Below are 25,028 nucleotides of genomic sequence, written 5' to 3' on the forward strand. Positions count from 1 at the left end.
TTTAGAAGGACTGAATGAAAAGGACACAGCATAACAAGTAGTAAACTCAGTTCATATTAATTGTTGCTATTACTATCTTAAATTATATTCATCATTTTGACATGACAGTGAAAGAACACAACGTTTTCTAAGTGGACTCCTAAGGCAGCTGGGGAGGGGGAGACAGTGAATGGGAATCTGCTTATTTGTTGGAATTTTCTCTTCCTCTAAAGCAGTCACGTTTAATTGGCATACATTGGTAGCATTAATTTTCTCCTTTGAGAGTACCTGTGTAACACTTTACTCAAACAAGAGCTAAATTGCTGCTCAAGCCTCAAAACGGCACCTGCTTTTACTCCAGCAGGAGTGATGTTTTTATATTACAAAGCTGAGGTCAATAAACAGAAAACACAAGTGCTGTTCTATATCACCTCTCTGAGTAATGGATAATAAAAAATAGAGTGAAAATGGAAGAGAAACCTAAGGAAACACTTTCCAAGGAAAGAAAACACACTTCCAGATGAGCTTTGGGGCAATTTCTATTTTCACATCTTTGCACATATTCACAAGATTTTTGACTGCTCAACTTCCAGCCCCTTTTCCAACCTTACAGACCTAAGCTGAGCACTGGTACAACTACAGCGACTCTCTGCACTTACGGTTCCTTTCATCTCGGGACTCAGAGCACTCAAGTTAACATAACCATACAACTTAAAAGAAATAGGAAATCAAAGTTTTTTAAAAAGACAAAAATTGAATTATGGTTGGACCTGGCAACAACTGTGAAACTTTCCACTTTCAGAAATTCCTTTTTGATTCATCCAAGGCAACAGCTAGAATGCTTCCAAGATCAGAAGGCTTCTCTGATATCGCCCAAGTGGATGCAGGGCAGCAGTGATGTGGGGAGTATAACTAGATCACTTGCCCCACGCTGCCCATGCTGCCTGTAACTTCTCTGAAAGAATGAACACGCTGAACCTAGGAAAGGAACGGAGGAAACATCTCAAAATTGGCTGCCACGTTCAACTTTCCTGTTACTCACCATCTCGCTTAATTCTGTTACCAACAATCTAATCCAATTCACGTATTGATGGTATAATGAGGACAATGAAATTGCCTTTAAAGAATCAGTACAGGGGACTGATTTTTTTTTTTACTAAAAGAATGCTGTCAGTCAGAAAGTAGATGAACTAAATGATAAAAGAATTTTTCTCTACCAGGTATAGAGAAGTCAAGCTCTTTTCTTCTTAAATCTCAGATACTGTGGGATGGCACACCAGTTAATTAATAAACATTTACTGGATACACACCATATACTCTGAAGTACCATGCCAGCAATAAATCACGTTTCTGATCAAGCAATGATAGAGCAGATTCTGCTAAGGAAAACAAGAAAAAGCCCCTGGAAAGTAGTGTTAATGAAATGTCATTGCAGGTTACAAAATTACAAACAGTTGTGTAATTATTTATTTCATCATAAGCAAAATGTTACATTATCAGAGGTCCTAACAACTATTCTGGAAGAATTCAACTACAAGGCAGTGGATGACAATGTTGGCTGAAGCTGAGGATGTCCAGAAATTGCTTGTTCCCAATCCAGAGGATCAACTGTTTAAGTTATGCATTTGAATGTAGGTTACGTTCGTAGAGAGATAATTTAATAATATATACCACTTATTTCTCTGAATTTCAGAATACTCAGGATTTTTCAAACTAAGCCATTTTAACAAATGTTTTTATGTTATATATTGATTACATTCTTTCAAGTTCTGAGTGAACCTATGTTTTCTGTGGTATGGTCATATTTTAATCTTCACCACCTCTTTCTTTACCATATGGATTGCTCTTCAATATTCTTGAGTCTACTGAACTCAAAAGAAGTAAAAGTGATGTCTATACAGTTTGTGTCTATAATTCTGTTCAATGAATGAAATATAAATAACTGATTTATCTGAAATGTAGAAGTACTTTGCATGATTCAAAAATTCTCACAATGCTTTACTCAGTCTCACTGATGAAGTTCAAGATTTTAAACTACATGTATGTTAGGGTAAGTTTTCTTATAGTGGCTGAACTTCAAATCTGGATCTTTAATATATAACATATATAACTCAGCTCTGGGTTCTTTTTAATCATGACCCTGGCTGGGGGTAGGAACCAGACTCTATGAAGTGAGTAGCAATAGCTTACACTGAAGAAATCATAGGAAAAGTGGAATCATAAGAACTACAAGAGTTTTGTCTAAAAGTATTTTAGAAACAACTGAATGGAAAAGACTATATTCAATACTAATAGCAAAAAAACCTCCATATACAGAGATTTCACCTACAGGTGGTTGAAAAGTGATTTTCTATGATCCCATAATACTTCATATAATTATCTGTAATTAAATTAGCACAAGATAAAAATAATCTACTTAAATAATATAAAGTATTCAAAACAATTGCTAGGCGAAACAACATTCCTTTTCATAAAAGGAACTGTCATATATAACCAAGTGGCAAAAACAGAATGGAGTGAGCTGTGGTTAAATGTAAATCCTATAGCAATGAAGTCATTTGTATTATCCTTACTTCTTTGAATAAATTCAGATGACAGTCCTATTTCATTTCTTCATTCAGTTTGGAGGCCAGATGGCATTAGAATCATTTACTTCACCTTGTTGTGCTTAATTACTACAATCAACACACTATTTTCCAAATTAATCATAACAAAGTAATTTCATTAGTAACACAGCAGGCTGTTGAATTATTAGCATCATAACAGTTTGCAAACAATTAAACTTTATTTGAACCTTAAAAATTTGCAGAGTGGAACATTATTGTAAGATCTAATGGCAATAGAGTACAAATTCAGTACAGAGCAAATAATCAAGCAAAATGCTATGTAAAATATGACTTACAATCACCTTTGAAAAAAATTAGCTCTGTAAATGTTCATAGAAAAACAAATAAAAGCTAAGCAAACATAATGGGAACATAGCAATTAGCATATTTTCTAACAAGCAATGTTGTTTAAATTCACATTAATGATATTATGATGATCTTGGAAAGTGTGTGATATATTGTCAAGGGTGTAAAGAAAACTTTCTCCCTCCTATGATACAAATGATTTCACCAGATGAATATAAAGGAGTCCTGAGTTGAAAGTAATGATTGTTTTTCCTGTCATCCCAATTAAAATTTTTTTGTTTCTTATCTCCCACCTATATGCAAGTAAAAAGGAACAAAGGGCAGAGGAGCTCTGGACACAAGTAACACTTTCTTTTTCTGTATCGTCACCATTCACAGAGACTATCTGGCATCAGTTGGCAAAGGACTCCCTCTCCTGGATTAACTGTAAAAGGAGGCAATAATCTTCTGAATACATTTGGAGTGAGTCTGTGCCAGAGTGGGGGAGGGGTTTCCAAGTGGGTTCCTATGCAATGAAAAGCTGCTGCCATCTACTGGCCCAGGACTAAAATCTTCACTTGGATCAGAAGCACAAAATGTATACCTTACAAGGAAGTCTATCTACATTTACAGTGGAACCCACAATTGCTTTCACTCTTTAAATCTCTCAGGTCTTGAAAACCAATCCACTACATTCATCCTCGGTTGTCTCACTTTTGCCAAGATGATTTCAATCTATTCCAGTGGCTCTATATTAGAACAAGATTAACAAGTCCACAAATTAATTTCTGAAAGCTTTAACTTCACAATGTCTAATTTATATAAACTAGAATTTACCTACAATCTCCCAAATTAATAGATATATTTTTATATGTGAAATCAGATAATCACAAGGAGGGGATAATCACATGGGTTAGGGAGGGGATAACAGTAAAATATAAACTCTGAAATATTACTTGTAGATAATTTTTATAATAGAGGTTTTTAAATATTATCAACTCATTTGCATGTTTAGAATCTTTATTTTTAAAGCAAAGATCTGAAAAGTTCCATAAAAGTAGTATCTTCTAATCAATGATTCATTATTAGCAGATTATATTTACTCCAACTAATTATCCAATCAGTAGTATACTTTGATATATACACATCATACTGGTACCTTGTAGACATTTAAAATACCTTTGATTTCAACCATGCGTAAAAAAGTAATAATATAACTCCACAAACCTTGCTCTGGAGTACAACGTACACCTCCTGTGTCAGACTGACACCAACCTTCCACTCACCTGTTGGTACATGTTCCCACCATGATTTCCACACCCTCCTCTCTGAGCCTTCCTTCTCTTCTCATTGCTTTGAGAAGTTCAGAGTTGTACTTCTCAAGTCTGTGGTAGTAGTTTTGTGGTAGGGCTTTAATAGCATAGTAAAGATTAGGCAGGGTCAAAGTACTCGGTTATGCCTTCTGATTTTGAGAATACATTGAGATTCTTTATGCCATCTCATTCGTGGCAGAATGGGGCCTCTCATAAATTTTTTGTTTTATTAAATTTAAAGAAAACTACAGTAGAAAATGTTGGCAAGCCAATTATATAACCAGGGTATTTATTACTGGTAAAGGGCTTTGTACAGTAAACCATGGTTCTGGTCTGCACATGTGTTGCAGAAGGGGATAGCAACTATCATTTGCAATTCTACCATTTTTCTTTCTCGTGGCTATATTTAACATAAAGTAAACTTGCCAATCAGTAAAAATTCTTTCATGAAAACATGTTACTACTACTACTATGTGAAAAATAAATACTAAGATGACTCATCTACAAAGTTTTAACAAAGCTACATTCTTTTATAGCATTTATCAAAAACTTATGAGATATATTCTATCAAATTTTCTTGAAATTATATTTTACATTCTAAAAACAATGATATCCAGTATTAAGAGAAATTACAACTCATACTAGTAGTAGCAATGACTATGTGATACAGAATAGTGCTGAATTCCTCACATAAATCAAATGAGTAAATAAAAACTATTGATTTATTTCTTTGCAATATAGCAACAGGTATAACTTTACTGCTTACTTCTAATTTACATTAATATTCTTCATTTAATTTGACATCAGAGGAATATTACAATGAATGCATAAAACAACAAAGACAAATGATGCTCAACAAAACAAAGGTTACGAACTGTCGTTCATGCTTTCACAATGATTCTCAATCCAAAAGATTTGCAGACTAGCAGAGGAATCTTCCTTTTTGCGAGCAGAAAGAGAAAGCTGCATTTTAATTTTTCTCTTCAGGCAAAATGTTGATTTTCCCTGCCTAGAAAAAAATTACGTGTTTAGCCAAGGAAAGAAAATGAATGTTTAGTCACTATTTTGTCAATTCAGCTCCTCAGAAAGACCATAAGAGTGGTATTTTACTAAAGAGGAGGAGGCTGTGAAAACAGCTGGTTATTAACAAAGGGACTTTCTCTAAGTAATCTATTTCCAGAGTAAATTCTATGAAGTTATTTTAAAATTTTGTAAAACAAGATAATGATTTGGGAGTATAACCTTTGTGTTATCAGAAAACTACAAAGACTTTTAAAAAAGCAAAGACTCATAACGCAGAGACCAAGAGAACATATGAGCTATTACAGAATATTGGATTAAAATGTACTTACCGAGGACTCTCAAATATCATACATCTCCATTACGTAGGCTTTCGGCACCAAGCCAATGGCTCCCTTCATTTCTCCTACCCACCAGCCATATCTATTGTATTCCTAATTGAAAACAATATGCAATATTAACCTTTAGACTGGTGTAAGTACAATGTCATTCGTATGCAACTTCTTAGAAATGTTATTTCTTTTTATAAAGTTATAAGAGCTTTAGCTGCAAATTGAAACAATTTAATCTTTTTTGTTTCCGGACACTTTAAAAATGCTGTTAGGCAAAGATTTAAATTAACATATAAGACAAAGCCTGTTTATTTCGTGGTGTAGAATAGAAATAGTCACTTAGGATAGGAACCTGGTAAATGAAACTACATAAGGAAGTCAGCTCTCTGGGCCCCTTTCCCTTCTCTCTCCCCATGTCTGTCTGTCTGTCTGTCTGTCTGTCTCTCTCTCTCTCTCTCTCACACACACACACACACACATACACACACAGCCTGGGGGACACCTTTTTATATGCAAACCACAGTGTTAGAGGCTCCAAGATCACTGCCAGGATCCTTGGGAAACTAGCTTTGCCTTCAAGGAGCTTATCATCTGGCAAGGACAGCCTTTTTTTTTTTTCTTTCACAATAAATGACTTAATTCTTAGTTAAACTCAGACGACCAAAAATGATTTAGAATGTAGAAGTATGCTCCTTCTCAGGAAAATCTAATACATCAGCCTACCCATTTTAAACAGGTTAATTAGAGAACTGGAAACACTACTAAGATATCCCCAAACCGGCTTTCCAACAGAATTCACAAAAGGGCTCCTTTTCAGAAGCTTCCTAAAGGCATTTATTGTTCCTCTGATTGATCACAAACTACATTAGGTAAAGGATGAGTAGAAGGAATTTAAAGGTGGCATTAGATTCACCCTTATGGGGAGGATCAATAGGAAATAAAAGTATTTCAAGTTATAACGCCAAAATATTAATCCAGCTGTAAGAAAGAGTGACTGATGAGTCACTTTTGTGTTTATTTTGCTTGTGAGCTGAACCTGGGCCTCGTTTTCTTCCCTTTGCTCCACTGAAGACACGCCACTGGCTCCAGGCATTGTGAAAACTGTACCTAATGTTCATTTGTCTGCCAGATTGACTAATGTATTTTTATCTCAAATTTATTTATGTTTAGTGAGATACAAACAAAGTAAAATGAATTACAAGTTTCAAGAATAATATCTTCCAAAAGCAATACTCTGAAAAAGCACCATAGGACCCAAATTTAATTTTTCATAGAAGATAAATTTTTAAAATCAATTCCCAAAGTAATTCAATAGGCTATGATTTCCAACATTTGAGTCATAGATAAATGTGCATATGCATATCAAGTTATATGTGGGGAGGGAATGTTAATACCCAGGATAGATTTAATGTTTGTATTGATGACTATTGTATTGTATTGATGACTAACTATGCTATTGACCATCAGAAAGGAAAATCATACAATTCTTCCATACAAATGTATAAATTCCTAGGTGTGTACTGATTTGTAGTCTATCAATAAAGAGTTTACAGGATTAAAATCTATAAATACTTTTAAAACAATGGGATGTATCAGAATTAGTTTTTTTCTGTAACAATAAGATGGAAGGAAAAGGCTGGGGAGAGGGAGGGAAGACCCGATTCTAATGAGGGCACAGTTCTGGTTTCTGAAACAGTAGACTCAAGATTTTAAGTTCAAAAGTTTCCTAATAGTATGAACTTAGTTGACAAAATTCTCTAAACAATGAAAATAGTTTGAAGCCCAGAACTCAATGATGATGACTATAATCTGTGCAGAATATATTTATCAGAAGAAAATACCAGCTTACTGAAAGCTATGATTAGCAACCATTATAGCAACCATTATATCCTAATAGGTACCTAATAAAGCTGCCCTTTTCAATTTTTAAGGCAATGAATACAATTAGAGCCTAACACTTAACAAAACAAATGTATTTCACCTTGCAGAGGCCAAAGGCCCACAGTGTAAGATTTCAAAATGAATACTTAACAGAGTAAGTGTAAGTGTGAAAGCTCTTATCCAATGCTCATCTAAGGTTTTTCCAACTGATTATTGGAAAGTGTAAAGGAACTAGGCCCCCAAAGGGTAGAAACAGGAACAGAATACATTTAGTGAGACGGTATAGTATGACTCAGTCCTGCCTTCAGAGAATAGCCTGCAATCTGGATTTCAATGTTTAGATTCAAGTTATAAACCAGAAAATTCATACTATTTTATAATATTCTGCTTTGAAATTATAATCTGTACTCTCAATTAAGTATGTATTATTGTTCTCAAAAAGCTCACTCACATTCAAATTTAAGAAACTGATTTCCAACAAATCACTTCAACAAAGGACTTCACACATGAGAGAATTTTACATGACAGTAACTGAGAAGATTCATTAAATAGAGCATAGTAGTAAACATCAGAGGAGTTTATTCAGCTGTAAACACATGCCTTAAAAGTCACATTCTAGGAAAAATATAAGTTTTAGGCTAAAATAATCCTAAATGCTTCACTAAATTAATTTAAAATAATTGAAAAGCCTATGAAATACACAGCTTGTAGAAGTACTCTAAAATATCACAGGTTTAAATCAGAAAAGAGTAAAAATAAAAAACCAGAATGTTTATTACTCTACATTTGTAAAGAATTCCATATAGCACTCCTGTGTGGAATTAAGAGGTAAGATAAAATATAGTGAGGTAAAAATCTAGTAGGCAAATTTATGGATTTACACTGCAGCCATTAGAGGATGTCGGTGAGACTGCAAACACAGAAGCTTTTACTTTTATCATTACTATCCTCTGTATGAGCCTCCTGAGCAACATGAATCCCAATTAAACCATTTGCAGCCTATAAATTGGAATGAAGATGCTTCTTGGAGTATGGTATCCTAAACTTCAGCCTGCAGATTCAATAGCACACACGATTTCCTTGGGAGGAAGAAAATATGCCTTCCTCTGCCTTCCCTGTTCGCTGCCCCCAAACAAATGTGATTATGAATGATATATTACTTACAGTGGAAAATAACACAATACATACAATGTTGTCTCGCTGTCCACATACTAACTGAAGTCTGGTTTAAAAGTCACAGGTGGGTCATGAAAAAAAAGAAAAAGAAAAACAGCTCTCAAACCTCATCTTGTTAATAAACAAAAAATAAAGAGACAGAAATCATACCAGGCTGCCATCTAAATCTCTGAAAGGTTAGGGAGCATCATGTCATCTTGATGGCACACGAACGAGATCTCAGGTACAAGAAGGTCTGCCATCTGGTATCCTTCACCCTCTGCGGCTCTTAACATCAACTGAAATGCTAACATAGGCAAGTGACTGTACTTCAGGAGGACTGATAAAATAATGAAGAGTCCTTTAATCTACAGGAAACCATTCTAGTCAATTTATAAGAAATATTGCATCCCTTTGTAGGACGTGTAATTATTTTCTATTAATCATGTGCTATAAAGCTACATTATGCGGTTATTCTGTTATCACTAGAAAGAGGCCTGCAGTCAGCTTCTGACAATGTTAGGTAATTACTAACACAAAGCTTCTTTCTCCTCCCACGGTAATGCTATCAAGATCCAGAGGTGTAGTGATGCTTAGTGTATAAAAATAGTACTCAAAAGAAATTCAATATCTGTAAAACGGATGGCTTCAAGGCAAAAATGTAATGTGGCAGTCACAGAAGCAAAAGCACCAAACTTGCCCAATAATTCAAGAAAATAATGAGAAAGCAACACTGAACAGTTGTGATCCACTGCCTCCGTTTTCAATTTTTGCATCATTAAAAGTTTTTATTTTGTAGTTAAAATTTTATGCCTCAAATAATCATTATTAAGCAGTAAATTAAGGTGATTATGTAAAAAAGTAGGAAAAAAAGAACTAGTTTTGATAAAAAAAAATAGAGACTTTATCCAACACAATAGCAAAGGTATGTCTGTGTTTAATTATTAACTACATCTTCTCTCTCTGCTGGTGTTTTATTTTACACTTAAATAAGAACCCCCCTCGCCCCAATAAGACCCCAGCATTTCCTTAAATCCCTTTCAGCACCATGATTCTCATTTCTCAAGCATGCTAATCCACTTTCTACAAACCATATGGTAAAAGAATTCTGCCTTAACAGAAACTTGGAACATTAATAAGATTTTGTGATGTACCACCCCTTTCAGAAAGGAGTTACCAATCTGTCTGAAAGCAACAGGTGTTAGGTTAAAAGACTATATTCCTTTCTCCAAACATGTATCTGTGCTTTTAAGCACAGATATATGTTTGGAAAAAGCACAGTCTTATGCAGAAATAAAAGTAATTTTATTCACAAAATATAAACTAAACTGAGTTTCAGAACGAGTGGACTTTACCATTGTTTTCCAACTATTCACTGTGACTTTCGATTTTTCAAATTATTTGTGAACACTGTGGTATCATGAAAACTAGATAACTATTTAAAATATGGAAATTTTTTTTTCAAGGCTACCTCTGCAATCTCTTCCTTTTTACTGTTTCCAATTAGAAACTTTGTAAGAATCATTTCTTGTACATCCATCATTTCAAAAGTTCTCTTAAAATGCACAATAGGCACTTGACAACCTCGACATTTTACTATTATTATCTACACATTAATTGCTTGACTCTTAGTCTCCTAACCTGGTTCCTTAAGTGAGGAAATGGACACTAACAATCTCTAAGCTCCTCCATTATGTTTGAAAATCACCATTTATGAACCTGCTTTAACACCCTAAGTCTCTTAGCAACTTACGGAAACCAACCTCATTACTTTATAATTTACTATGCAGCTGTAAGCCTGAGTTACTCTAATTCAAGGAATTCCTATTTTTTTCTCCAGGCACTGAAAATCCATTTTTAAAGCAAGAGAGATAGAAGACAAGCAAGAAAGGTGATAGTAAGGACTTAATTCCTGTGATCAATTTTAGTTTATGTTCCAGAGTCAAGACACATTTAATTCAAATTTCTACCCAGTCAACATTTACAATACGATAAAGTAAAAACTGATATGCAGACTGATGATTTATAGATATTGTTAGGCAAAGTAAGAGCAAATCATGCTCAGCAGCAATCACTGAGTGGTACTCAGTGTATACACCAACCAATACATGACTCTGTTAACTGTTCTAGATCAGACCTTCATCACCTTACCCTGGATTACTGTGTCATCAACTCTGCTTCTCTATTCTTCCTAGAAATTGCTTTTGTCAGCTTACTTGGCTGCTCAAGAATGTATACTAACCACTGCCCCACCCAATGCATTAACTACAAACCCCTCAGCTTGCTTTCTTCCTACCCTGTGGGATGAAAGGGTGTGGACCTGGATGTAGCCACATCCTCCTCTCATCGCTCTGGTCCTGAAGCCCAACCTTCCATGCTGTACTCAGTCCCGCTCCCTTCCCAGGCAATGTCTCCCCTCCCTCATCTAAAACCTATCTAGTGACTAAAGCCTGACTCAGGTAATCCAGATTTCATCAATTTTTCTTTGAATTATCTAATCCATACTTATGTCCCCCATTTCAAGCTGAGTATTTATTCCTCAGTGGAGTTTATGTACTTTAGCTTTGTCCCTCCAACTAAAACGTACAAACTCACTGAGATCATGGCAATGTTTTACACTTAGTCTGTGTGCCCCACACTCCAGGACGTGTAAATGATGTTCAATAAATATTTACTGCGTGATGAAACATGCTTTCTCTTCATTTTGGATGACACACCAGTTGACTGTCCTACATGTTTTCTTAAGATGTGTCATTTCCAATAGGAATATCGTATCGTTCCCCCAAGTACATGGGACATACTCGAAGAATTTTAGTGATGATGAAATTGAAAGATGCTTGCTCCTTGGAAGGAAAGTTATGACCAGCCTAGATAGCATATGCAAAAGCAGAGATATTACTTTGCCAACAAAGGTCCGTCTAGTCAAGGCTATGGTTTTTCCAATGGTTATGTGTGGATGTGAGAGTTGGACTGTAAAGAAAGCTGAGCACCAAAGAATTGATACTTGTGAACTGTGGTGTTGAGAGAAGACTCTTGAAAGTCCCTTGGACTGCAAGGAGATCCAACCAGTCCATCCTAAAGGAGACCAGTGCTGGGTGTTCATTGGAAGGACTGATGCTGAGGTTGAGACTCCAGTACTTTGGCCACTTCATGCAAAGAGTTGACTCACTGGAAAAGACCCTGATGCTGGGAGGGATTGGGGGCAGGAGGAGAAGGGGACGACAGGATGAGATGGTTGGATGGCATCACCAATTGGAAAAGACCCTGATGCTGGGAGGGATTGGGGGCAGGAGGAGAAGGGGACGACAGAGGATGAGATGGCTGGATGGCATCACTGACTCGATGCACATGAGTTTGGGTGAACTCCAGGAGTTGGTGATGGACAGGGAGGCCTGGCGTGCTGGTAATCATGGGATCGCAAACAGTCAGACATGACTGAGCGACTGAACTGAACTGAACTGAAACAAATACTTGTTCTGAAGTATGTTTAGCTTCACAGTATGAAGTTCGTTGTTTCTACTTACAGTTGGCTGTTGCCTATCACATTTTCCAATGTGCTGTATAGGATATCTTGTTTAAAGAGCCTAAACTTCACTTGCAGAAAGAAAGATACCTATTCCCCTGCAGAACTGGGACCACATAATTCTATTTCTTTGAAGAAATAGCTTCAGTTGAATTTACTGTAAGTACTGATGAGTTTCAGACAGAAGCCTAAAAGGCAGAAACAGTGTGGCATATCTGAGGGAAAGTCTGCTGTTTTTTCTTTTTCTTGTGATTATTTTTTCAGAAGATCCAGAGTCTCCAGCTTGTTACTAACCAGGTATGTGACCTTAGGCAATCTCCAAGTTCTTTAAGGGAAGATTTTTTTCACATATATATCACTTTTGAGACTCCACAATAACTCAGTTAGATACTTAACATTAATTAATGTCTATTTATTATACACTTGGACCCTCACAGAATTTTTTTTTTGGTCGCTAAGTCATGTCTGACTCTTTTGCAACCCCATGAACTGTAGCTCCCCAGGCTCCTCTGTCCATGGGATTTCCCAGGCAACAATACTGAAATGGGTTGCTGTTTCCTTCTCCAAGGGATCTTACCGACCTAGGGATCGAACTCACATCTCCTACACTGGCACACGGATTCTTTATCACTGAGTCACCTGGGAAGCCCTTCACAGAGGTACCTCTATGGAATCTCTTGTTATATTTACTATAAATTTTTTGGTTGAGGGTAATATCTGACACTGTCATTCTTATTACATAAAGTTGTTGTGGTCAGATAATCAGTGAAGATTCTAGAAATTCATCTGATTTTTTTTTTTTTTAAGTAGCCAGTGCTGGGAAAAACCAAGTGTCCTCCTTTACGATTAACATTAGCTCCTTGTCTCTCCCCTTTCCAGTCTGACTGCCAAGAAGCTCAGGAAGTTCAAGTGCAGAAACTCCATTGTCTTTTAAGATCTCCACAGAGGCAGTCTTTTTTCCATTTGTCTTTTATTTATTTTCCTCCAATTATGTGGAGCCTCAAGATCTATAAAGTTAGCACTAAGGTTCCCCTATCTCTATGATTCTAAATTCTTTCAAGAAGTTCAGGATTATTTCCTATTTTTAACTATATTTTCATATATTAAACATCTATCTGTCATGATGTTAGATATTAGGATTCAAAAATACTTAAGACACAGTATCAACCTCAAGGAATTGAGAGAGGGAAATGAATAATCCCAGTCATGGCCCACTTACTTAGGTGGAGCAAAATGGAAAGAGAAAAGCCTTCAGAGTCAGATCTGCATTGATTCCAGCAGAAGGTACTCCCTAGCTGGTATCCTCGGGTGATCTACATAATAAGCTTACTGAGCATTAGTTTTCTCATCTGCAAAATTATAATACTTTACCCTTCACAGGGTTATTATCATAGGAATCAGAGAAGTGAAAACATATTGAGTGCCTAGAACAGGGTACTGGAGGTATGCAACAAGTATTTTTTTATCCCCTCCCTCTGCCTTCCCACTAACTGGTAGAGCAAAATACCAGGACAACAAAAACCAGCATTTTGGAGCACGCTCTAAGCAACCTAGGTTTCCCTGGTGGCTCAGACGGTAAAGAATCCACCGGCAAAGCAGGAGACCTGGGTTCTATCCCTGGTTTGGGAAGATCCCCTTGGAGGAGGGCATGGCAACCCACTGTAGTATTCTTGCCTGGAGATCCCTCATGGACAGAGGAGCCTGGTGGACTATAGTCGATGGGGTTACAAAGAGTCGGACACGACTGAGCACAGCACACATAAGGCAACCTGATTACTATGGGCTGTTCCAAAGGGAATCTGACCTTTAAAGGGGTAAGGTGGGAGACATCTCAAAGAGTAAGAGTGTGCCATATAGACACTGAGTGGGCTCTTGATTTTTTTGTGTGCAGAGAGCAGAAGTGTATAACAAATCATGGATTTTTCCATTTAAGTTTTTTTATTTTTTAATTAACAACATGGTACTTTGCTTTACTGTTGTTCTGTTTTGTTCCTGAAAAGCCTTTGCTTACTCCATGCAGAATTAAACCACGACAGCCCCTCCACTGCCATCTCTGGGTACCCTGCCTCTCTGACATGGCCCTCTGGTTTCTCCTTTACCCCTCAAACCACTACTGGGGCCTGATGGCCTGCCTCCTGTAGGCACCTTTCCCTTTCATCTGTCAACATTTTCCTGGAATGAAGGATAAGAGAACATCAGGAAATACTAGAGCATGGTTTTTGCAAGTGGGTAACAAGAGGAGCCACATGAGTGGAATGAGAACATCTTCTGATGTAGTGTGTTTCCATACACTGCTGATCATCACTAGGGAGAGCTGGGCCTGCCCATGAGACAGCATGGTACCCCAGTCCACAAGATGCCCAGATGGACAGCACAGACACGAAATGCCATCAGATCCAAACAACCAGCAACACGTACAAATAGTTCTCCTCCTTCCCCAAAGACTGTAAGACAAGATAACATTTGGGGGGCTAGCTCAATATCACCACGTATATCCTATATTGAGATGTCCTAGTTACTCTTTGACAGATAATGTTTGGGGAACTAGCTCAATATCACCACGGATATCCTATACTGAGATGTCCTAGTTACTCTTCTGCAGGAGTTTGCTATTTATGGCATACCGGGTCAGACAGTCACAAAAGAAAAAAGTAAGAATGCCAAAGAGTAACTGCATTTCCCTCTGCCAGTAGAACTCAGCAAGACTTTCATTTTACTTATTTTTCTGGTACGTCTAAAGCCAAAATAGCCCTAGTAACAGAATCTTTACATTTTCACAATGCAAAGCAAATGATCAGTGACAGTTACAATTCACTAATCACTGGAAAAAGTCATAGGAAGGCAATGCCTGAAACTCTAAAAAACGCCCTTTTACTGTATACTAGTGAACACTGACAACCTACATTTCCTGTTTTTGACTTAATAAAAAATGTCTCAAAAAGCCCAAGTCACATGTGTCGTAAACAAGATGAAATATTCCAGGATTCTTAACTCTCTTTATTTTTCTGTTAACAGCAGACAAAGCAGCATGCCTCTTTCATAGCTCTTCTGTCACTAAGTCTCCAAAAGTAATTTATTGCCTTAAAAGTAAGAATAGGAATGTGGTTAGCAATTTACTGGTGAGTGTACAGATTGAAAGATAAACTAATAGCAATGTAAATCCAGAACAGCAAGTAGACTAACATAATCCAAGAGGTATGCAGGGCTATGGAATATGCCTACAGCTATGTAACCTGGATCCTGCTATCAAAATTATAAAACTTTATATATAAATACAATTTTAGGATAAAACTTAGTTATGATATTATATTTATTTAAGGTGATAACAAAATTGAAATGCAAACCAGTAGAAGGATTTAGCACAATTTTAAACAAACTGATTCATAAAAATAATAAAAAATAAAAAGATTTTCAACCTCTAATATCATTTTCCCCATCTAATAAATCTGAAACTAGGCTTTGTGTTTCAGAATAACTTCACTAACAAGGCAGTTGTCACTGTTGTTCAGTCGCTAAGTCGTGTCCTACTCTTTGCGACCCCACGGACTATAGCACACCAGGCTCCTTGTCCTCCACTATCTCCCAGAGTTTGCTCAAGTTCATGTCCATTGAGTTGGTCATGCTACCTAACCATCTCATAAAAATTACATATTTCACTTTCATTCATCCCTATAAATATCTTTCACTTTAGGGAGGAGGGAAAAAGATTTCAAAATCTCCACTGAACTACCGAAGTATATAAAATGTTTTAACACATTAAAAAAACCAGCAGTGATGTTATATGAAAAGAACTGTAAGCAATAAGTTACAGTCTTGTATTTTTAGGCAAGCAGTATTTGAATTTATTATTAGTGAGGTTAAAAGGTTAAAACTAAGAAAATGCCAGGCACTTTGAAGGAGGGCTGGCTCAGCCAGGGGTCACGTGACAGCTACTAATTGGAAAATGTTAAAAAGGGAAGGGGGAAGGGCAGAGTATCTGCCTTCTCTTCCTTCTTTATTGTAACATTTGATTTTCACCAGAAGAAAAAAAGAAAGAAAGCTAAGATTTGTATAAGTCTCAAAAGAGGCTTGAAATAAATAAATCACCCACAGCAAACACCCCATCGAGGCTTCCTTGCAGTAACAGGAAAAAAAAAAACCCGAAAAGGCTGAATTTTAAAATCAAACTATATTAGAGAATTTTAATAAAGCAAGCCTGATTGTCAAACTAGCTAAATTGTTTTGTCATTACATTTACAAAATTAAAATACTCTTTATTATAGTACATGCCATTTTATTTCTTGATTTGCCTAAATATTTATATTGAAAAGAATGAATCTTTTCTTAAACTATCTTGTGTGCCTTTTTTAAAAGACTGTTTTCAGAACTGACAATTTTCCAGAAGGTAAGTCAAATCAATGATAATTATATACTGCAAACTATAGATCAGTTAATTATAGAAAGCAACTTGTATTTCTTTGAAATCTTTTAAATGATATTTTTTATTAGACAAGTCATGGAACTAATTTTTTTAACTAAGTACACATTTTTTATGTCTCTATAAATATTGTTAGACTCCTTAAAATGCATTCTTCCTTAAGTATACAATTTTTACATTTAATTCAGAATGATGAAAAGAATTTTCATGATTAATGCTTATACTTTACTGACATGAGATAGGAAAGTAATAACCCATAGCTAGATTTAAAGTGGGATTTATGACATCATTTTGCTTGTGCACATTAGCTGCAATTACCTGCACCACTCATTCTGAGCCACTAGATGGTGTAAAAAAGAAATTTAAATAGTAAAATTTCATTTCATCACCAAGAAATCTAAATACAACTCTGAGAAAGATTAAACAAATTTCTAGGTATATAATAATGCTAGTGATTTGTATTATCTACTGTACTTTAAAAAAAAATCTATTAATACATAGCATCAGCTCCACCTTGATCTAGAAACAAGTCCTTTTGAGCAATGTTTTCTCTCTCCTAAGGACCTTGAGATCTGAATTTATAATGATACTCAGCACACAGACTGCTGTCATCATTCACGTATTAAACAAATTTATGATATTAAATTATGGTCTACGTTTGCCAGAATTTTGATAAAACCTGGAAGACAAAGCAAATATAAAATTAGAGAATCAGCAGAGGTTCCTATCTGAACTCACCCCAAGCCAAATGGGGAAGTAAAAGTCTTCACAAATATATCCTGAACCTCAAAGCAACCTGACAACAAATAGCTAAGATGCTCATTAAAAGCCCTGAATGTGTTCAAATTCCACTGAGAGAAAGCTCAGTGTCCTTTCTTTCACCCTCACTAAGACCAACCTGGTTGATTCTACTAGGTCCACAGCTGGGTAAATATGGGTATTTACTCATCCAGCCAATGGTGACAATGTGCTAGCTAAAAGTCTTGTCTCTTCTTTCAAAAAGCAAAATGAGTTCCAGAAAAAAATGCCCACCTCCAGAAGGCATCTCAGGAAATGCTGACAGTGGAACTTTAAACCATGTGAAAGGTTGATAAAGGAAGTATTTTTGGTCAGCCCAAATAACAGCATTTAGAAATTTTAGATGGGAGACTATTCTCCCTATGCATGACTTTGAGCAAACTCCAGGAGACAGTGAAGGACAGGGAAGCCTGGAGCGCTGCAGTCCATGGGGTCACAAAGAATCGGACACAACTGAGCAACTGAACAACAACAACAATATTCTTATGAGCCAGACTTTAACCATTTAACTTAACTTTACGACGTGCATGCGTGTGTGTGCTAAGTCGCTTCAGTTGTGTCCAACTCTGTGCGACCCTATGGACTGTAGCCCACCAGGCTCCTCTGTCCACAGGATTCTCCAGGCAAGAATACTGGAGTGGGTTGCTGTGTCCTCCTCCAGGGGAGTCTTCCCAACCCAGGGATGGAAACTGCGTCTCTTACGTCTCCTGCATTGGCAGGCAGGCTCGTCACCACTAGCACTACCTGAAATTACCATCTCCACAGAACGGGTTTGGGAGAAAAGGAATTACTTCCCCCAGAATCCTACATATATGATACACACCCATAACTGTACTTTCAATTTACCTTCACAGAAAATGATTTTCTGAGGCAATGGCAGAAATAAGACAAGCCTACCGGGGCGCTTGCTTCACAGCCTGTCCCAGAGGCTGGTACTCTGAGGCTTTCAGCAACAAAGACAACTTGGTTCATAAGAAAGCTTCAGGAACAAACCCAGATGGGCTTTGTAAGTTTCATATTTTACCACACACATATAATGGCTGCATGCCATTTATCCCTATAGTCTGAAATTCCGAGTGGAAGCTAATCAACCTTTTAATTTTATATGCAATTTTACACACAATTGAATTTTATGCAGCTAAACTGGTGAAAGAAACTGTGAGCTAAGTAAATTTGAGGAATGATTCCAAGAAAGTTTCTTGTCAAGAACTGAAACTAATCAGTTTGCTTTCTATATTAAGTAACTGACTCAAAAAGCTGTGATTTTTTAACACAGGACTATTGAATGCTCTGTAGTAGGCTTAGTCCAACGGTTGTGACATGGCTGTTTATAGCTTCTAAGAACTGAAAGTATCCTTCTAAAAAAACAAAAAACTTACATTAATGAGCGGAGGACTATGAGAAATAAGGAACAGGTCTTACTTGAGCACCTGAATTAACAATGATCACAGCGGACTATATTTACTTACTATTTTCATCCAGTAATCTATAAGTGTTTATATCTCATTTCTTTTGAATTCCTGCCTAGAATGGGCCCTTGCATATTTTAGGTACTTTATGATGGTTACAAATTAAATACAAGTAAGGAAAGAAGGCGAGTGGGGGAGAAGAGAGGGGAAAAGGTAGGAAGATTGATAAAAGCACTATAAAAAAAACAAGAGCAGAAAGCCCTGGTCTGGGAGTCAAGATGCCTGGTTAAAGGACTGGCTCTGGCACTTTCTTGACACAAGTTCACTTATCTGTGAAACCGAGGATAGACAGACGAGCCCAAAGGTCTCTCACTCAAATGTTCTATGATTCTCTGTGTATGATTTTACACACCAGTCAACCAGTGTTTAAATTCAATAAGTGATCTTATTTCCAAATTCTCTTGTGTATTTAATAAGTCATACTACCTTGCCGAAAGGTTAAAAATATTTCTCTAATAGGGACTGATGTTGAAGCTGAAACTCTAATACTTTGGCCACCTCATGCGAAGAGCTGACTCATTTGAAAAGACCCTGGTGCTGGCAAAGATTGAGGGCAGGAGGAGAAGGGGACAAAAGAGGATGAGATGGTTGGATGGCATCACTGACTCAATGGACATGAGTTTGAGTAAGCTCCTGGAGTTGGTGATGGACAGGGAGGCATGGCGTGCTGCGGTTCATGGGGTCGCAAAGAGTCAGACACGACTGAGAGACTGAACTGAACTGAATCAACAAAGAACACTAAACTTCTAAACTTAAAATTTATGTAATGTTTCTCTACCTATATTTAAATAGTTTTTATATACTGTTTGTTTCTAAAGTGGCCTCATGAAGCAGACTGAGGAGAGAGATTTTTAATCCCCATATTATAGCAGGCAAAGTTAAAACATGAAAACTAAAGGAACTCACACATGTCTTGAGAAGTGTAATCAAGTAAGAACCTCGACTTTTAGATAGATCTAAGGACAGAAAGATTTTGAATAATCTAGTATCTTAAGAGGCAGAAACAATGATTTTTTTTAATACAGGAGGATGAGTTCATAGCAATACACTTTGCTATTATGTTTACAAATACAATTATGCTAAACTTAAAAAAATTACCTACACCTGTCTGAATAGAAGAGTATTGCTTTTAAATTGTCGGAACACCCAATGTATTTACATAAAGATGAAAAACTTGTTCTATAAACAGTGTTTCCAGTAGTGAATGGCAGACAAAATCAGAATAAGCACACAGAAGAATAAAAAGGAAGAGGAAAGGAAGACATAATAAATAACCTAATACCTTACAATGTTAACTTTCACATAAGTATATTGTTTCTGGAGAAGGCAGTATGTGGATGGGAGCCAAAAGCTGAAGTGATAGGTAAACACACTGTTAAGTTGAATCCTGTTATCTGATTGTGTTTAAAATTTGATTATATTTCACTTGACAAAATAATTAATTATGGTGAACTCCCAATTGTTAACACGGATCTAGAAGAATTCCAGTTGGCATTTTTCCCCAGTGTCCTCGATCCAAATGGATAAAATTCACCCTTTCCACCCTTTACAGTTGTCATACTGGTGCATCTGCTTACCTTGCTAAGAATGTAAATCACATCACCACGTTTAAATGACAATTCATCAGAAAGAGCTCCTGTGCAGTCCCACAAACCCTGGTAAAAATTAGCATAATCGGTGCTTTTATCTCCTGGGAAGAAGAAAGAGAAAACAAGAGTTAATTTTCCTGTAATGGGCCCTCATTTTTAAATGAACCAATAGTAGTTAAAGGGCCAAAACCGTCTTAAAAAAAAAATCTGTCCTCATTAAAAGAACACTTCATTACATCCACACAAGAATTCTACTTCTTGCTCTCATCTAAGGACCCTTTTCAAAAAGATCTATTTTGAATGTCTCTTTTTTCCTCTCTCCCTCTCTTGTTCTTACCTAAAACTTGCAACTGCAGTAAGTTTCTTCAAACAAAGTTACTTCCCACTTATTTTCTATAACAAACCTAAGCCCACCTGCAACATGTTTTGAAGGTAAGTCAGCCTCCCTGCATAATAAGCAATATGCATGAGATATGATAAACAGGCTGTGAAATAAGCACTGGACAGAACTGGTACTGAAACTGCAGAAATAAGCACTGGGCATAAAGGAGATAAGATATAAACATAAACAAACAAGATAACACACAAAAAAATTTTTTTAAGTTTTTTAAAATGCAAAGCTAGTTAAAGGAAGAGAATAAACTGAAAGTAATCTAACAGATAATTCCCGCTCTTATCTTTGAGGACTTTTGTATCCAAAGCCTCTCAAAGTTGTTTCCAAACTATTTTAGCAACTTTGAAATTGCCAGTGCTGAAGGTGCATTTTTCAAGATTTCTGTCAGCCCTAGTTTAGGACATTAGACTCTGAATAAACATGCAACATACACTGGAGTTATCAGCTCATCCTTCTCACAGCATAAGCACAATGGATGTGATGTGCTCAAACTGCCATACAGACCATTAACTGATTGATTATTTAGCGCTCTCCATTCTGTAATACCACAATAAACTGGGTAATAAATGCTTTGTCACTTATACAATGTGGGTTGCCTGAAACAGCACAGAGTTAAATACACTGGCTGCTTTTGTTACACTGAGAACTGTTTCCTGTTTTTAATTTCATGATAATTGAGTTTTGATGAGTTAATGCAAAAAGAATGCAAGTAATATCAATAAGATGTCCGTGTATTCACTAACCAGGCAGAACATACACGTGCTGACAACTTCCATCACTGGAATGTCATCTTTGAATTCTGAGGGGATAACTATAGAGATGCATGGTGGATCGGGGTTGTCATCTTAGTTTTGTTATATGACTCTCAAGTATCAGGCTGCTTGGCAATTCCAACACAGTTGGTCATATTAGCGTGTCATGAAGACATTCATCTTATTACACATAGTTTGTGATTTACACAAAGTCTTAGGTTTATTAGAAATTTAAAAAATTCTTTTTAGTATCTGAAACTTTTTTTTAAGCCCAAAAGAAAATCTGAATAATACAGAGTCTATTTAGGAAATAATACACTACTTTTCCATTATATTTATATTATAAATAAGGACCAGAATATACAACCAGAAAAAATTCTATTATTAAATTTTTTCCCTTATTTTCTAAGGATTAAAAAAAGGGGAAAAGCAAAGGTGGGAGAGAAGGAAGGAGGGAGACAGAGAGACAGACACCTTATTGACTTCGCTCTTGCATGTGGGCACTCATCACTGAAGCCAGCAGGGGCGTACACATGCCCGGGAATCCAACCAAGAACTAAGAACGCTCTGTGGCCACCCTTATTACATTTTTCCCCTCAAAGCATGTATTAAGGAAATTCTGTGAATGGACACTAGAGGGCACTCTGGCTGGACAGATCACTTTAAACATTGTCAAAATTTTTTTAGAAAAAAATTACTTAATAATAAAGTGACTGATTTCCTTTAAAAACCACTTATTTAGACAAATAGGGATTTAGAAGTTGAAACATTCTAGTCAGATTAAATCAACTGCTAACTGGGTCAAATGTTGCGCCCCGTGCAGTCCGTCAGTGTCAGTTTAGAAGTCAAGGAATTAGAGCAAAGAGAGGATGACATCATCTCACAGGGGAGGCCCTCCCCGACAGCCACTGGCCAGGAGGTAAAAGGATCTAAATAGCTGGTTACCCCTATGGAGGCTCCTGTGTGTTCCCCATGCTGCTCAGCCTTAGGCTCAACCCCAAAAGGTTGAAGAAAGGAAACTTGGGCTAAAAACAAGAGAAGTTCTGGCTTAGCTGGAGCATCCCAGTGGGTTCTTCAGCTGTTCAGCCTGCTGCCTGCTCTTTTCCTTTTTCAGATTCTCTCAGAACAGTTTTTCATTCAGGAGATTTTCAAAAGGTAGGGTGGTGGGGAGGAGGAGAAAAAAAAAGTATATGGTGATTTCTAACACATAATCCTGATCACTTTGGGGTCTTTCTTCCCCTCGATGCACTTGGTGAAACCCTCATTAACACTAATGGGAGTTACAGGAGCGCAGGAGGGGAAGAGAGACCCCCACCATGAGCAAGATGCATTGCTCCCGAGATGTGCATCATGGGCATTTCATTAAATCTCACTGCTGTAAAGAGGCAACAGAGCCAGCGATCTGGCAATCCTGGGAACAAGAGGCATTTTCTACTTTGCTTTCTGCCATCTTGATGATGATGTTATCCAAAGACCAACCTCATTATTATGTCCCATATGCGAGCTCTGTTAAAGAATAATAAGTTGTTTATTTCACGTGGCTACATGTACACACAATTGACTATTCTTTCTATTTCAGCATGCAATATTAGTTATGATGTAGAAGAATCACAACTGGGGAGAAAACCTGGCAGTGTATGTTAATTAGCCTTAGTCTCTTTAAGAAAGCAATGTCAAAATTCTTAGTATAAATTCTAGACATAAAAATTAAGAACTATCTTGTTCCTTAGAGAGCAGCAAGCTCCTCCGGTTTACTTTTCTAATTTTTTTTTCTGTACTAGATTTTTATTCATTTCCTTGTCAGTGCATTTTTTTCTTTTTATAATTTATTTATTTTTAATTGGAGGATAACTGCTTTACAACATCGTGTTGGTTTCTGCCTACTATTCTAAATTTTAAGTGTGGCTAAACATAAACAAAAAACCGCACATCGATATCCTTGGAAGCACTGTGGGTTCACAAAGGTTAACACCACTTATACACTGAAAAAATAACCCATGTGAGATGTGTTTTTACAAACAACAACAAAAAATGGAATGGAGTACAATGTCATAAGCCATCAATAAGCTTCCTTTCTGAATACAACTTAAATCTGTTTAGTTGTTTTTACTGCATATATTAATTTTTATATTCTAAATTAGTTTTCCTATTCTATCCACGTCATGACCGACATCTTCAAAATTACCAAAAATAATCATCTCCTTATGTTTCTTGTCCTGAGAGGCATATATGGTTAAAAGAAGGTAAAGAAAGAAAATAACATTCTAAACTAGCCAGCTTGTGAAAGATTTAAACAATGTACTTGCACTTGTAAGTTAAACTAGCAAAAACAGAACAGTGGGCAATAAAAACAGAACTGTTATGAAAGTATAAGCTAAATGTTGAAGATATTTAGTTTTGCAAAAATGAAAAGATTTTAAAAACATGATGACAATAGATGAAACACACAATGATAGATAATGAAGAATGTCTTCTTGAGTAGTGTTAAAGGTTTAAAAACTATTTTAGAGAAATAAGCATATTATACAAAGTTCAAAAAATCACACGGAATCTTTTTTTCATATATATAAAAATATATGCAAGCTCTATAAGCTTAAGCATGAAAAGAACTTGTAAGAAATATAAGATTAATTCTGTTTTTGCATACATATTTCACATTAGTCTGAAAAAAAATTTTTTTTTTTTTTACTAAAATCAGTCAATGTGAAAAATATATAACATTCTTGAGTAAGGTTAGAAGTTCACATCATGTGATGCTCAGCAAGATAGTAATACCCTTGTCAACTCACTGCCCTGCACAGCAAACAAACTTCTAGTGTTACATCTTTGACAGCCTGCGGAGAGCAAAGGTCACTGCTATGCAAAAGCATTAAAACTGTTGCTTGAAAAGAATTTCGTGTCACTAAAGATAAGAATTATTGCAGTGCTTTATGGCTATTGCATGAAAAGCTAGATCTCCTTATTGCATTCCTTTGAGGAAAAACTGATTTGTTTTTCCTTCCCTCAAAGGCAAAAATTTGGGAGAGAGTTACTTTAAAAGGATTTTTGAAAAATGCAATTGCTTTAAACCAAAACACTATATTTATGGGAAGAATATCTGTATGTGTCCAGTTTCCACACCTACACTGAAATTTAAAAAAGAAAATGACATGCTTTTAGCAGAAGCTTCATGATAACAAAACATATGTACTTCCACTGCCATTGAATGTCGTCCTCAAGGTTTTGCTCAGACATGGTGTTTATAGCTGCATTTTGCAGGAACAGAGGACTCACATCTAATGACTTCGTCCTCACTTCCTTTCTGAAAAAAGCACACCCAAACCTCTTGCACCAACCTGTTCCTGCTTTCCTGTCCAGGTCCGGAAGTCAGGCCTCTGTTTCCTTTCCACATGTCACAGTAGGAAGGACTCTGGAAAGCTACTTCCTGAACACACACTTCTTGTCCACCCTGCCCCTGACAGCTTGAAAGAGTGATGTATGGCCATATCAGCAAGGGGAGGCGACCCCCATCTATA

The 25,028-nt window shown here is 36.5% G+C and overlaps 1 protein-coding gene across 2 annotated transcripts in view; it reads right to left on the reverse strand.

Moving 5' to 3' along the window:
- Positions 1-2,727: 2,727 nt before the first annotated feature.
- Positions 2,728-25,028, reverse strand: part of SKAP2 (src kinase associated phosphoprotein 2) — a 168,106-nt gene continuing 145,805 nt past the window's right edge. The window contains exons 11-13 of one of the 2 annotated variants that reach the window (XM_027539379.1): positions 20,356-20,468; positions 5,536-5,637; positions 2,728-5,192 (exon numbers count right to left, since the gene is read on the reverse strand). In XM_027539379.1, the coding sequence (XP_027395180.1) occupies positions 5,545-5,637; positions 20,356-20,468 (206 nt within the window). In that variant the 3' untranslated portion in view covers positions 2,728-5,192; positions 5,536-5,544. The remainder of the gene's footprint in view (positions 5,193-5,535; positions 5,638-20,355; positions 20,469-25,028) is intronic. The other variant, XM_027539380.1, reaches the window with a different exon arrangement.

Source organism: Bos indicus x Bos taurus, chromosome 4 (assembly GCF_003369695.1).
Source record: "Bos indicus x Bos taurus breed Angus x Brahman F1 hybrid chromosome 4, Bos_hybrid_MaternalHap_v2.0, whole genome shotgun sequence".
Taxonomy (NCBI): Eukaryota; Metazoa; Chordata; class Mammalia; order Artiodactyla; family Bovidae; genus Bos; species Bos indicus x Bos taurus.